General features: G+C 43.4%; 1 protein-coding gene across 1 annotated transcript in view; it reads right to left on the bottom strand.

Moving 5' to 3' along the window:
* Positions 1-1,126: 1,126 nt before the first annotated feature.
* The window catches only part of bace2 (beta-secretase 2), a 70,754-nt gene continuing 58,518 nt past the window's right edge, over positions 1,127-13,362 (bottom strand). Inside the window, exons 7-9 of the mRNA XM_078560307.1 lie at positions 10,073-10,222; positions 9,567-9,735; positions 1,127-2,056 (exon numbers count right to left, since the gene is read on the bottom strand). Of these exons, the coding sequence (XP_078416433.1) occupies positions 1,815-2,056; positions 9,567-9,735; positions 10,073-10,222 (561 nt within the window). The 3' untranslated portion in view covers positions 1,127-1,814. The remainder of the gene's footprint in view (positions 2,057-9,566; positions 9,736-10,072; positions 10,223-13,362) is intronic.

Below are 13,362 nucleotides of genomic sequence, written 5' to 3'. Positions count from 1 at the left end.
GTGGTAAATACGCCTCATTCCATAGCTTGGCAAAAAAAAACGCAGATAGAATCAATTCATCTAGCAAAAAATAAGCACCAGTCAATATTGGTCCTCGAAACCTCCCATCAGTCTCGCTGTCAGTTGGGCAACTGCATTCTCCCAATAGCTGTACTGATGATGGAGTCAGTCATCTCCAGACAGGCGACCCTACAAGTGATCCCCATTTCCCACACAGAATCACAAGTCCTTTGGTCCTGTATGATTGCAAGCAGCTCCCGACTGATGTGATTATGGACAGTCACATTCCAAGATCAATTTTTGACGAGTTCTATGGGGGATGAAGAGCTGTCCCTCACTGTAAACTCTTCCTCTCACTCAGCCGTGGTACTGAATTGTGTCCAATTAGTGACCGAAAGAAAATTTCCCCCCCTTACCCTGTCAAGTGCATAAAAACACAAAGTTAAAAGTGTGTGGCTTCCTGCAACGTGTAATCAAGAGTTACGACAGAAACTTTCCGCTATAGACATGTCTGGACTCAGTAGACGGTAGGTGGGTGGGACAACCCACTCTTGTCACCTGGCATTAACAATGAGGTGGTTTTTGTCAGCAGTGTCAAGAGGTCCTGTGGAACATTTGTACATAGTTGATTATAATTGGGGCTCTAGAGTAGGCAAACAACAGTGCTGAGCTTGACAACACAAGGCATGGATAGGAGGACCTTAAAGCGAGGGGGGGGGGTGGGGGGAGAGCATGTGTACGTATGTATGTGGCTATACAGAAGAGGAATTGTATTTTATTTCGAACAGAGATAGTTTGCACGAGTTAGCAAGGCTGCAATTTCATTTGCGGGCTACAGATGGCACCAAAACGCAAGACCGACATGGAATTAACCCATGAGCTCCTGAATTGAGAGACTGAAGTCCTGCGTTAGCTCAGGATTTGTTACATAACAGTGAACAGGCAGGCCAAAAGTTTTAAAACCCAACAGTGGCATAGCTCGAAGCACAGGACAACCCCGGGGATATTGTCAATTTCGGCTGCTGAATACCCCTCCCTGCCCTCAACCAACAATCCTACCTGCCGAAATCGGTATCCAAAAGCCTTTGGCCTGTATTATGTCATGCAGTTTATAAGAAGAGTGCAATTGTTTAGGTTTGAAACAATGGCTTAACTCAGCTGTTGACAAGAGTTACAAATCACCTTCAAATACAGGAAGCAAAAAAACACATTATACATTCTACTGAATTGTCCTGTGACCCCAAAATGAAACAATGAGAGATGGCTGTACACTTATTGATATCTTTTTTTGCTTCCCCACCTTCCTTATGGCTCTTTGGTTTAGGATTGCTGGAGGAGAGGGGAATTTCGAGTGAGCACAGATATTTTGTGTAGCTCTTGCTTCTCCTGTGGTATCACAAAGCTCTGCCCAATGACATTACAATTTCAAAACCTACCCAATAATCTCACGGCCCATTCATAGCGTCAGTGGATTGGAAAACTTCCAATCACAGCAGGAGATTGAGGCAAAATGCCCGAGTTCCAACTAGTAGTTTCAAAGTTTACAAAAAGGGATTTGATAACTGATACATATTGGTCAGTGTACAGTGCACTCCACTAAATCAGGATATGGGGCAATTAATTAGAATGAACTTTTGTGCAACACAGTTCGAAGGTCCCGTTCCCAAACCTGGCACGGCATCAGTCACCATCAGCAGAATTTACTTTTTAAAACAATCGTTATTCCATTAGGCACCAGGCTACATGGGTGCCATCAGTAGTGCAAACGCCCCAGTATTCACTCCAAACATGCTCTGGGGATGAAGTGTATGGCTTTATTTCCAGCGATGCCTAATTAGCGATGAATCATCAGTAAGTCCATTGCCACTTCGCTGGCTGCAAGGGACAATTAGCAGGATGACTGAAACGAGGAGGGTAATGCCACACAGCACAATCAGGGCATAGGAAATGATCCAGAGTGCAGGCTCTGTCCTTGGCCTTTTGTTGATACAGTTGCTCGAGACATCGGCTGCCGAGAATGGACCAGCAATTTCAGAGACTGAGGAACCATCAATGACTGTTGATAAGACAGAAAGCAAATCTTGTTTAGTGTTTAATGAAACAGGTTTTTAACCAACTCAGTTTTCTTCTTCTGCCAAGAGCAATATCCCTCAATCCATTCCCCCATGATTTATCAGGTCACTTCAAAGCAGTCAACACTAGTCCTGTTAATATGGTCTCTTCTGAGGCTAATAAGCCACAGGCCTGTCAAAAGTTCTGCACAGACTTTCCCTTGATACCTTGGGGCTGGTGGTAATTCAGGCTTTTCAAGAGCACAGCACAGCTACACTGTTAGAGATCCCATTAGAAGAGCGCACATGTAGGAAGAAGAACTGATTGGCGCCAACTGGTTGCGGAGGTGCTACTGAGTAACATTGGGAACCAGTTTGGAAGAATAAAAGGTCTCTGATTCCTCCCCCACAAAGAGTGTTTTTTTTTAAAGATGACCTGAGAGCATCTGTTCCAATTGGTGAAAATCAAGTAGGATTCTAGGTGTCCGCACAATAAACGGCCCATCACCACAGAAGAGGGAGGGAAGCTTTGACAGGCAGGTCAGAAAGTTATGGCAGAGGATCTGTCTCCCTCCTCGCAGTGCATGAAGAAAAGGAAACTATTAGAACTCAGAGGCTTAAATAAACAACTAGGTGGACCTTCCTTACTCAATTTTATGAAGTCCGGTACTGGATTTAGAGAAGTTGATGCAGTAATAATATTCTACTTCAGAAAATCAGTTTGCAGCATATAGTTAGCACATTTTCCACAGATTGAATTAATCATGGTGCCCAAGTTGAACAGTCAGTCAACAGATGGGACATTAGACAAATGGCAAGGTCTATGTCCTTTCCTGTTGGAGGGAATGCAACAAATGCACTTTAAAAACATTCATTCATTGGATGTGGGCATCACTGCCTAGGCAAGCATTTACTGCCCATCCCCAATTGCCCTCAAGGTGGTGGTGATGAGCTACCTTTTTGAACTGCTGCAGTCCATGTGGTGCAGGTACACCCACAGTGCTGTTAGGGAGGGAGTTCCAGGATTTTGACCCAGTGACAGTGAAGGAACAGTAATCTAGTTCCAAGTCAGGATGGTGAATGACTTGGAGGGGAACTTCCTGGTGGTGGTGTTCCCATCTATCTGCTGCCCTTGTCCTTCTAGATGGTAGAGATTGTTGGTTTGAAAAGGTGCTGTCAAAGGAGTCATGATGAGTTTCTGCAGTGCATCTTGTAGATGGGGTACACACTGCTGCTACTGTGCGTCAGCGTTGGAGGGAATGAATGTTTGTGGGTGGGGTGCCAATCAAGTGGGCTGCTTTGACCTGGACAGTGTCAAGCTTCTCGAGTGTTGCTGGAGCTGCACTCATCCAGGCAAGGGGGGAGTATTCCATCACACTCCTGACTTGTGTCTTGTAGTTGGTGGACAGGCTTTGGGGAGTCAGGTGGTGAGTTACTTGCCGCAGGATTCCCAGCCTCTGATCTGCTTTTGCAGCCACAGTATTGATATGGCTAGTCCAGTTCAGTTTCTGGATCTTTATATCTATATTCTCCAATTCAAAAAAGGAAAAAAAAATGCACTCTGATGAATGCAATATTCACTATTACAAACAATTCAATTACTGCGAATATTCCTCCATTTACTTTTTTTTCTTTGTTCAGAACTTTGCCCTCAATTATTGGATTTTTGTAATATCGTTATTCATATTTAACACAACAGCCAGGTGATGCTATGAAGTTACTCACAACTGAAGGTCAGGATCGAGAAAAGCATTTTATGGAAGGGCACCAAGTTCTCATTTAGCCTTCAGCCTGATCAGTCTATATTACATTCCGTAATAGAAATTCTCCAATGGAAAAAAAAACGCACGCCTTAGACTCACTAGAAATGCAGCGGCACAGTGGTTATGTTACTGTATCTAGATTAATGATCCACTACTGCAGCTAAGGGACTTTAATTTAGTTAATTCATTAATTCAGGAATTCTGAAACAGCTAGTATCCGTAATGTTGACCACGCAACTAGCAGATTGGTCTCCAAACCCGTCCGGCTCAATAATGTCCTTAGGAACACAGCTCAGCCCAGTCTGGTGTGTGTGTGCGCGTGAGAGAGAGAGAGAGAGAGAGAGACTCCAAACCCACAGCAAATGTGGTTGTCTCACAACTGCTCTCTGAAAATGCCTAGCAAGTCACTCAGTTACATCAAAACATATGAAAGAAAGTTGGAGGATAAAAGCAGATCTAACAGCACAGAGGTTGTACCTACACCACATAGACTACAACCGTTCAAGAGGCACCTCACACACCTTCTCAAGGGCAATTAAGGATGGGGCAACAAATGCTGGCCTAGCCAATGATGCTCACATCCAGTGAATGGACACAAGTGGAACTTGGGCAGTTTATTAAATCAGTAGACAATGCTCTGACCAGAGCAGTATTGAGAGCACAAAATCATAAATTCAGGATTTGTTCTTTTACATCAGATCGGCCACTGTGGGCTTTTAAAAAAAAAGTGTCTCGGGATGTGAGTGCCACTGGCAAGGCCATCTCTAATTAACCTTAGAACGGTGGTGGTGAGCCATCTTCGCGAACCACTGCACTCCCAAAGTGCTATTAGTTTTGGTTTTGTTCTTATGCGACTTTTCTGCAGTAGTTTGATACAACGAATGGTTTGTTAGGCCATTTTAAAAGGCAGTTAGGAGTCAATCATGTAGCTACGAGTCCGCAGTCATGTGTAGGCCCAGTCCGGGTAAGGAAGGCAGATTTCCTTCCCTAAAGGACAGTAGCTTATCAGGGTGAACTTTTACAACAATCTGGTAGTTTCATGGTCTTAGTTACTGAGGTTAGCTTTTTATTCCCGATTTATTTAATTAACTGAACTTAAATTCCTCAGTGGCTAGGTAGATCAATAGTCATATGAACAAAACATACAAGCATACGAATTAGGAACAGGAGTAGGCCACTCGGCCCCTCGAACCTGCTCTGCCATTCAATAAGATCATAGCTGATCTGATTATAACCGCCCGCCTACCTTTACCTTAAAATATTCAAAATATTCTGTTTCCATTGCCTTTTGAGGAAGAGTGTTCCAAAGACGCTCAACCCTCAGAAAAAATTCTCCTCATCCCTGTCTTAAATGGGAAACCCCTTATTTTTAAACAGTGACCGCTAGTTCTGGATTCGCTCCCACCCCCCCCGCGAAGAGGAAACAGCCTCCCAACATCCACCCCTCAGGATCTTCAAGGTTTCAATCAAGTCACCTCTCACTCTTCTAAACTCCAGCGGATACAAGCCTAGCCTTTTCTCATAAGACAACCCACCCATTCGTGGTATTAGCGTAGGAAACATTCTCTGAGCTGCTTCCAACTGGCCTCTCGATTACTAGTCCAACAGCGTAACCACACAAATTCATTTTTTCCCCATTTCCCCACCCACACCCACCACCTCAATTTAGACATTTGTTTCAAGGTCACTTGTTTGACGTTCTATCACACTCAGGCATTTGACAGCATATTAATCGACTGCAATTTTTTTTTTTAAAAAAGAAAAAGAGAAAGCGCAGGCATAACTTAACTAGTCGACTTTATACACAGGGTGGGAAAAAGACCAGAAAGAAAACTAGCGAAACATTGCTCGATATCAGAAAAATAAACTTCAGTAGTGTCTAGGCAACACAAGGTGGCAGTGCAATGGCTATTTACAATGGTGGAGAAGGGGCGGGCGAAGGTGGTGGTAAAAGCTTTTTACTAGCATCAGGCACAGGGAGCTTTTCCTTGAGCTGTTAGACTTTACCCCGGACTGCTTGTTGCTGATGCTAGGTGCAAAACAAAGAAAAATGCCTTTCATTCCTTAGCACTGGGGTCATTGCTTTGTAGAGTATAAATTTAAAAGGCTAAAAATTTAAATGCATTTTATAGAATTTGCAATGGATGGAGCTTGGTGCCTATTTCCCTCCATCCCCCGACTGTCAGTATATTACGCCTTACCGGGGAAGGTGCTATGATTAGGAGGCAAGGTAAACGTTTGGGCAGAGAGGAGGGATATTGTCAAAAGTTGGGTAGGTGGGATTGATCTAGAAATAAAAGGTGCCGGCTAGTTGGGTGGAATGCCCCTTTCCTCCTCCATGAAAATCCTCTAATATGAGCAGCATACAAACTGCTAAAGTCATAATCTCAGAATATACGGTTTAGGAGGTGGCCATTTGGCCAGTCAGAGCTGTGCTGGCTCCTTAAAAGAGCTACCCATGACGAGTCCCACTCCCCAGCTCTCTGTAGCCCAGGACATTTTTTCTTTTCAAATATTTCATCTTCCAAAACTGAGACCCCTACCATCTAGAAAGACAAGTCAGCAGAGACATGAACCACCTGCACGTTCCCATCCAAGCCACTCACCATCCTGACTTGCAAAATATATTGCCGTTCCTTCACCGACACTGGATTAACGTCCTGGAACTCCCTCCCTCACAGCACTGAGGGTGTGCCTACAGCACATGGACTGCAGTGGTTCAAGAAGGTGGCTCACCACCACCTTCTCAAGGGCAAGTAGGGATGCGCAATAAGTGCTGGCCTAGCCAGCGAAGCCCACATCCCATGAAAGAATAAAAAGATGCCATTCACTTTGAAAACAATTAAAGCTGTTTCCACTACCCTTTCAAGCTGTGCCTTCCAGATCAGAACTTGTTGCTTAAATTTCTTTTTTACCTCATGTCGCCTCAGATTCTTTGCCAATAGGTATGAATAAGTAAGGCTCAAGAGAATGGGAGTTTTGATCGACAAGGGAGTCGAAGTTATGGAGAGCAGGCAGGAAAGTGGAACTGAGGCCACCATCCATCCAATCAGCCGTAATCTTATTGAATGGTGGAGCAGGCTCAATGGGTCAAATGCTATTTCTCACTATGATTATACAGAATGGGAAGGAAACTTCTTGAACCAACCTACTACGTTCCAATCAAAAATCTTTGGCCTACTACCCATGTCAAGTTGCACTTAATGGAATTCATATAACTTGGACATTTCTCACAACAGAAAAGCACAAAAATGTAACAATTTGTTTATTTTCCTTCATTGAGAAGTGATGCTGAAAGAAGACACTGTACGTTAGAACTGAAGTACACCAGGCCTCAAAGTGATAGGACTGGCTCTCTCCTCTCCCTAGTCCACATGGATACCAAGCAGTAGTGCAGAGTCGTGGGAAGAGATCAACTTCCTTTAAAATAGGAGCACAGTCTCTAGCAGAATGGATTCTTAACACTCAACCATCCAAAGACAGATAGTGGGTTGAATAAAAATTGTAAATTTAAAAAAAGGGGGGAATAAAAGTGTAGCAGCTCTTTCTACCAAAGAACATTATCATTGGAAAAAAGAACGTGCAACCCGAAATGGGTCTGATACAAGGAAAAAAAAATTACTTATCTGATGATAGCTCAGTGGGCCAATGGACTGCATATTGTGTTGCTGAGCTATCCAGACTCAGGCTCGATTACTGGGTACCTGATCTCAATGGGGTTGCTCTAATGGCCTCATCACTGCTAGTTCCTGAATCAGCAAGAGTTCTTGCGCTTCATGGCAATCTCATGATTTCTGCTGGACAGTGCGCATTCAAGTGTGCGCAGCCTTACACAAGAAATAGGAGCAAGGGTAGACCATAAGGTTATCAAATCTGCTCTGCCATTCAGTACGATCATGGTTGATCTTGGGCTTCAACCCCACTTTCCTGCCCACTCTCCATATCCCTTGATTCCCTGTGAGACTAAGGATCTGTCTATCCACAACCCTCTAGGGTAGAGAATTCCAAAGATTCACAACCCTTTGAGTGAAGCAAGTTTTCCTCATCTCAGTCCTAAATGATTGGCCCCTCACCCCAAGATTGTGCCCCCCATGTTTTAGATTCCCTAACCAATCTCTCAGCGTCCACACTATCAAGTCCCTTCAGAATCTTGCATGTTTCAATGAGATTGACTCTCATTCTAGGCTTGCACAGACACACGCTTAGCAAGGCGAGGCAGTGAACTTGGCTCTGACATCCTCTTACAATTGAATAGCTTGTTGATGACATCAGGAACTGCTCGTGACAAATACGGGCCTGGGTGATGTGCAGTATGCCCTTGGTGGCCATTCCTTCAGCTGCTTGGGCCCTAAACTCTGGAATTATCCCCTAAACCTCATTTTCCTCCTTCAAGACACTGGTCAAAACCTACCTCTTTGTGGTGACCTGTCTTAACATCTCCTTACTGTGGCTCAGTGTTAAACTTTGTTTGATAATCCTCCTGAAAGGCACCTTGTGATGTGTTACTATGTTAAGGGCACTATGTAAATGCAAACTGTTACTCAGGTAAATTCCCTACATTTTCCGACCCGTGTGTTTGGAACCCAGACACACAGCCCGTTCAGTGGATGCCACCAAAAGGCAAGACCACGCACAGTCTTTCCCCAGATTTTTTTTAAAAAAAAAGTTACCTCAAGGTTTCAACCAGATTGGGAGTCGAAAAGAGCAGAACACAAAAATGGCATCAACCCCTTCTCCAAGCAGCATTAATGTTTGGCGGCATTGTTCAGGGCTGCCAGGCCACCTCATGATCCAACAACCACCAACTACTTTTGGAAGGTGGCGTAAAACTGGTTCAACCATTCTCCAAACCAGCAGAATAGAAAATTGGTTGGGGCGTTGAATGGCTGTTGGATCAACCCCTACTCATTTTCTGTCTCCCTGAAGTTGAAAACGCCACCACAGTCTTTAACAGAAGATGAGCCCGAGGAATTTCCTTGGAACTGCTCCCACCCCACCATGGTAAAAGTTTCCTGAAAGTGCGGCAGAAGCCCCATAAGACGGGTGGCTAGATTCAGGAAATTCGCAGCCTGTAGCTCTTCAAAAGGACTAAAGCCATGGATTCCTTGGAGCTGCCCCTGTTAGTTTGCCAGAAGCGCAGAGGGCAACCCACAAAAGCAGCAGCAATTCCAGAGTTGGGAGTGATGTGACAGCACCAAGCATTGCTGCTGAATGTTAATTGGTCAAACCTTCCATCATTCATAAATCACCCTGAAGCGTCACTCGAGAGTGCCACAGTTAAAAAAAAATTGACAATACACTTTTTATGAGGAAAGTATTTGCTCCTTCAGCAGAATTTGAGAGATCTACAGTTATCACCATTTGCAAACACATCAGTCCTATGATTAGCAAGCTCTGTAATGGCATATAGTGTTAACTGCTCCCTCACTCCAGAAGTCTGTGCAAGTTTCCAACTACAGCCTTTACAGAGAGGATACTGTATACTGTATAACAGAAGAACTTTGTGACAATCAAACAAGTTTTGAAAGTTTAAGCCAATTCTTTGAGTTAACAGCTTGCCCAGTTTAAAAACCCCCAAAGAACACATTCTTTCAGCGAGACCAGGGGTCAAGGCCTTTTCATCCTCCGAGCTCAGAGAACTGGACTCAATTGTTGTTTAGCCCTGTGACACACGGCATATTAACACGCAGCACAAATCATGCTTATTAAACAAAAAAAAAGCGTAGAAAAGCGAATGGGGCCGAGGGCCTACCTGCACACGAGCTGGCAGAAAACCCAACTCGTTTCTGCGCCCGGTCAAAGATGACATAGAAGCCTTCCATTACAGTGGCTCCCAACACCAATCCGTTGGAGGACGAGGAGATTCCAAATCTATAGCATTCCATCTGGGCTCCAATATCGGCCATTGGCTGAATGTACAACTGTGTAGTAACATACACCAGTAAACTCAACAAGACAGAGAATACATCCAGAATGGACATTAAGAAATACAGTAATAGATATGCATCTACCAGCATGGACGCAACCAAACCACAATATACAATGAAGAAATTTATAATTGTTCAACACAGTCCTTTCATATCTTCTCACATCCTAGACTGTCTTCATTTGTTGGCATTTGTGTACACTACATCAGGACAAAGCACTGAGCCATTCTTACCTATCATTTTGAATGTCAGAGAAGGGGGGCTTAGATTGATTGGGCAAGATATAGGACCGACCTGTTAAATATGTTGTTGACCCAGCTCAAGGTCTTACCTGCGGCAAGATGGTGATGCGGAAAGACTGGGTCGAATTCTCTCCTCGGAGGTAGATGGAGATTTTGGGGAAGTAGGACCAAGGTGTGGCTCCTTGTGTCCAACAAGCTAGCTGGCTACCTGACCAAAATCCATCAGCAAATTCTTTAACCTGCCAACACAAATGTGAAAAAAACAAGTTCAGCAAATATGGTGTTGTGGGAAGAGTTGAAAGATACAATATTAACCTTCGGCCAAGATGATCAAATATTCTGTGAAACACAACTGTCCTAGGTGAAAAGGCGTTTTAACTCTTCAGTCAATTATTTGATTGTCAAGGGCAGCTTTCCCTGCTAGTTCATGCTATCTATAGTCATTCATCTCTCAGGAGATTAAATAAATTCAATCAAATCTATGACAATGTAAGTAAAATATTAATTGGAAGGAGCTCTCTCATCGGGCCTTTTTCAGTTCAAGTTACATTCTTTAACTTAAAATGTCCAAACTTTAGGGTCCATAGTCAGGAATTCAAATATTCTACAACATACTCGGATCTAAAGGTATAAAGGAGATCATTACAATCTCTCTAGTTTTGCATCATTATATAATGGACCCATAAGTGGACCTTATATAACCCATGATCTGGAGTGTACCATTTACTGACCAACAATAACGTGTATTTATATAGCATCCATAACGTAAAAAACTAAAATCATCCCAAGCTGCTGCTTCACAGGTGTCATCAGCTAAAAATTAGATGCTGAATGGACAAAGATGTTTGGAAGGGTTAGCAAAAGCCTGTCCAAAGCAAATGGGTCCACTGGAAGCAAGAGAGGTGGAACAGCAGAGGGGCTGTGGGAGGTAATTCCAGAGTGTGGGACTTGATGACTGAAGTTATGGCCATCAGTGGTGAAGCAAAGGAAGAGAGAGATGCACAAAAGGTTAGGGGCAGAGTTCGCAGGGGAGGTTACAAACCATAGCGAGAACAGGAAACCCCTTTTACACGGCGCTCGATTTTCACTCTCATAAAAGCCTTCCGTCATGAAGTCAATCGACAAAACCTATTTTGTGCCATTCACTGGCTGTGATTTGCGGTTCTGAGGAAATATTCCTAAATATGCTTAAACTCTTGCAGGCATTATAACGGTTACAAGTGGCTAGGTATTGCATATTATGCTAATTAGACATCTACTCCTAGAAGGTTGGAAGGTTACATTTGCATAATATGCTAATTATGTACACTACAGTTGACCCAGGACTCAACAAAAGGAGCTATTATGCTAATGAGCCAAACATCATGTAAGCAGGTAGCTTCTAGAATTTTGTAGTACTTTGGGGGTGGTTCAGTGAAAAAGCTGGCAATTGAGCTTTATGCTGTTATTAGACAGGTTTAAATGAGAACATTTTACATTTTGAAAGCTAAACTATATACTTGCCCCCTCCAAAATTAATCCCTTTTTTAATTCAAAAACATGTAAATGCTCTAAAGGTGAGAAATATTAGTGCAAGGAACAGGCAGCATTTTGGACAAAGAGAAAGCTTTCACTACTGTGACCTAATAATCTGGGTGGTAGAATACTGGAGGAAACTCAGTTGCAAGATTTTCAATTATAAATCAGTCGTTTGCCTGAGGCCCTCGTCTGGAACCAAAAAAACAAGAGCTGCAAGAGTCAAGTGGCATCCAACAAGTGGGCTCCAGGGATTGGTCAAGTGGCTTCAAATTAAAAATTGAAAGCAACATACAAATGCTCAAAATCCAGTCTTGGAGCCCAATTCCATTACCTGCTCTGGATCCAGTTTCACTCAATAACAGCCCTTCCCTTTTCTTCCTTTCATCTTAACAGCAACTCCTCTCTGCCTCCGCTTTCGCTTCACAGAATCTCAGAATTTTAACAGCACAGGAGGCCGCCATTTGGCTCATCAAATGAGAATTATGACGTAGTACCGTTGCCCTGCCTTTTCCCCGTACCCCTGCACATTACATGAACATTTGAATAGAAACAATGTCCTCTTGAATGCCTCGATTGAGCCTGCCTCCACCACACTTCCAGATAGTGCATTCCAGACCCAAACCACTCGTTGTGAGAAAAGGGTTTTTCTTGCATCACATTTGCTTCTTTTGCAAATCACTTTAAATCTGTGCCCTCTCGTTCTTGATCCTTTTACGAGTGAGAACAGCTTCTCCCTAACTACTCTGTTCAGCCCCCTCATGATTTTGAGCATCTCTATCAAATGTCCCCTTAGCTTTCTTCCCTCCAATCTATCCTCATAGCTGAAGTTTCTCATCCCTGGGACCATTCTTGTAAACCTCTTCTGCACTCTCTCTAGTGTGTTCACATCCTTCCTATAATATGGTACCAGAACTGTACACAATATTCAAGCTGAGGTCTAACGAGTGTCTTATATAAATTCAGCATAATCTCCTTGCTCTTGTAATCTATGCCCCTATTAAAAAAGCCCAGGGTACTGTATGCTTTATTAACTGCTCTCTCCACCTGTCCTACCACCTTCAATGATCTATGCACATGTACACCCAAGTCTTTCTGCTCCTGCACCCCCTTCAAAATTTCACCCTTTATTTTACATTGTCTGTCCATGTTCTTCCTACCAAAATGCATCACCTCACACTCCTCCACATTGAACTTCATCTGCCACCTATCTGCCCACTCCACCAACTTGTCTATGCCCCCTTGAAGTTCTATACCGCCCTCCTCGTAGTTCACAATACTCCCAAGTTTCGTGTCATCCACAAACTTTGAAATTGTCCCCTGCACACCAAGGTCTAGATCATTAATATACATCAGGAACAGCAAGGGTCCCAATACCGACCCCTGGGGAACTCCACTACAAACCTTCCTCCTGCCCCGAAAAATGTCCATTGACCATTACTCTCTGCTTCCTATTTTTCAGCCAAGTTTGTATCCACGTTGCTACTGTCCCTTTAATTCCATAAGCTAATGACTTTTCTCACAAGTGGGTTGTGTGGTACTGTGTCAAATGCCTTTTTAAAGTCCATGTACAACACATCAACAGCATTACCCTTATCAACCTTTTCTGTTACCTCTTCAAAAAAATTCCAGCAAGTTAGTTAAACAATATTTCCCCTTTAGGAACCCATGCTGGCTCTTCCTTATCAACCCATTTTTTTCCATGTGACTACTAATTCTATCCTGAATAATTGTTTCTAGAATCTTGCCCACCACTGAAGTTAAACTGAAACAAAACAGGAAATGCTGGAAAAACTCAGCAGGTCTGGCAGCGTCAGTGGAGAGAGAAACAAAGTTAACGTTTCAAGTCTGTATGACTCTTCTT

The sequence above is a fragment of the Cetorhinus maximus genome, chromosome 16, assembly GCF_964194155.1.
Source record: "Cetorhinus maximus chromosome 16, sCetMax3.hap1.1, whole genome shotgun sequence".
Lineage (NCBI taxonomy): Eukaryota > Metazoa > Chordata > Chondrichthyes > Lamniformes > Cetorhinidae > Cetorhinus > Cetorhinus maximus.
Note: the sequence above shows the minus strand (reverse complement) of the source record. Positions and strands in the feature narration are given on the sequence as shown.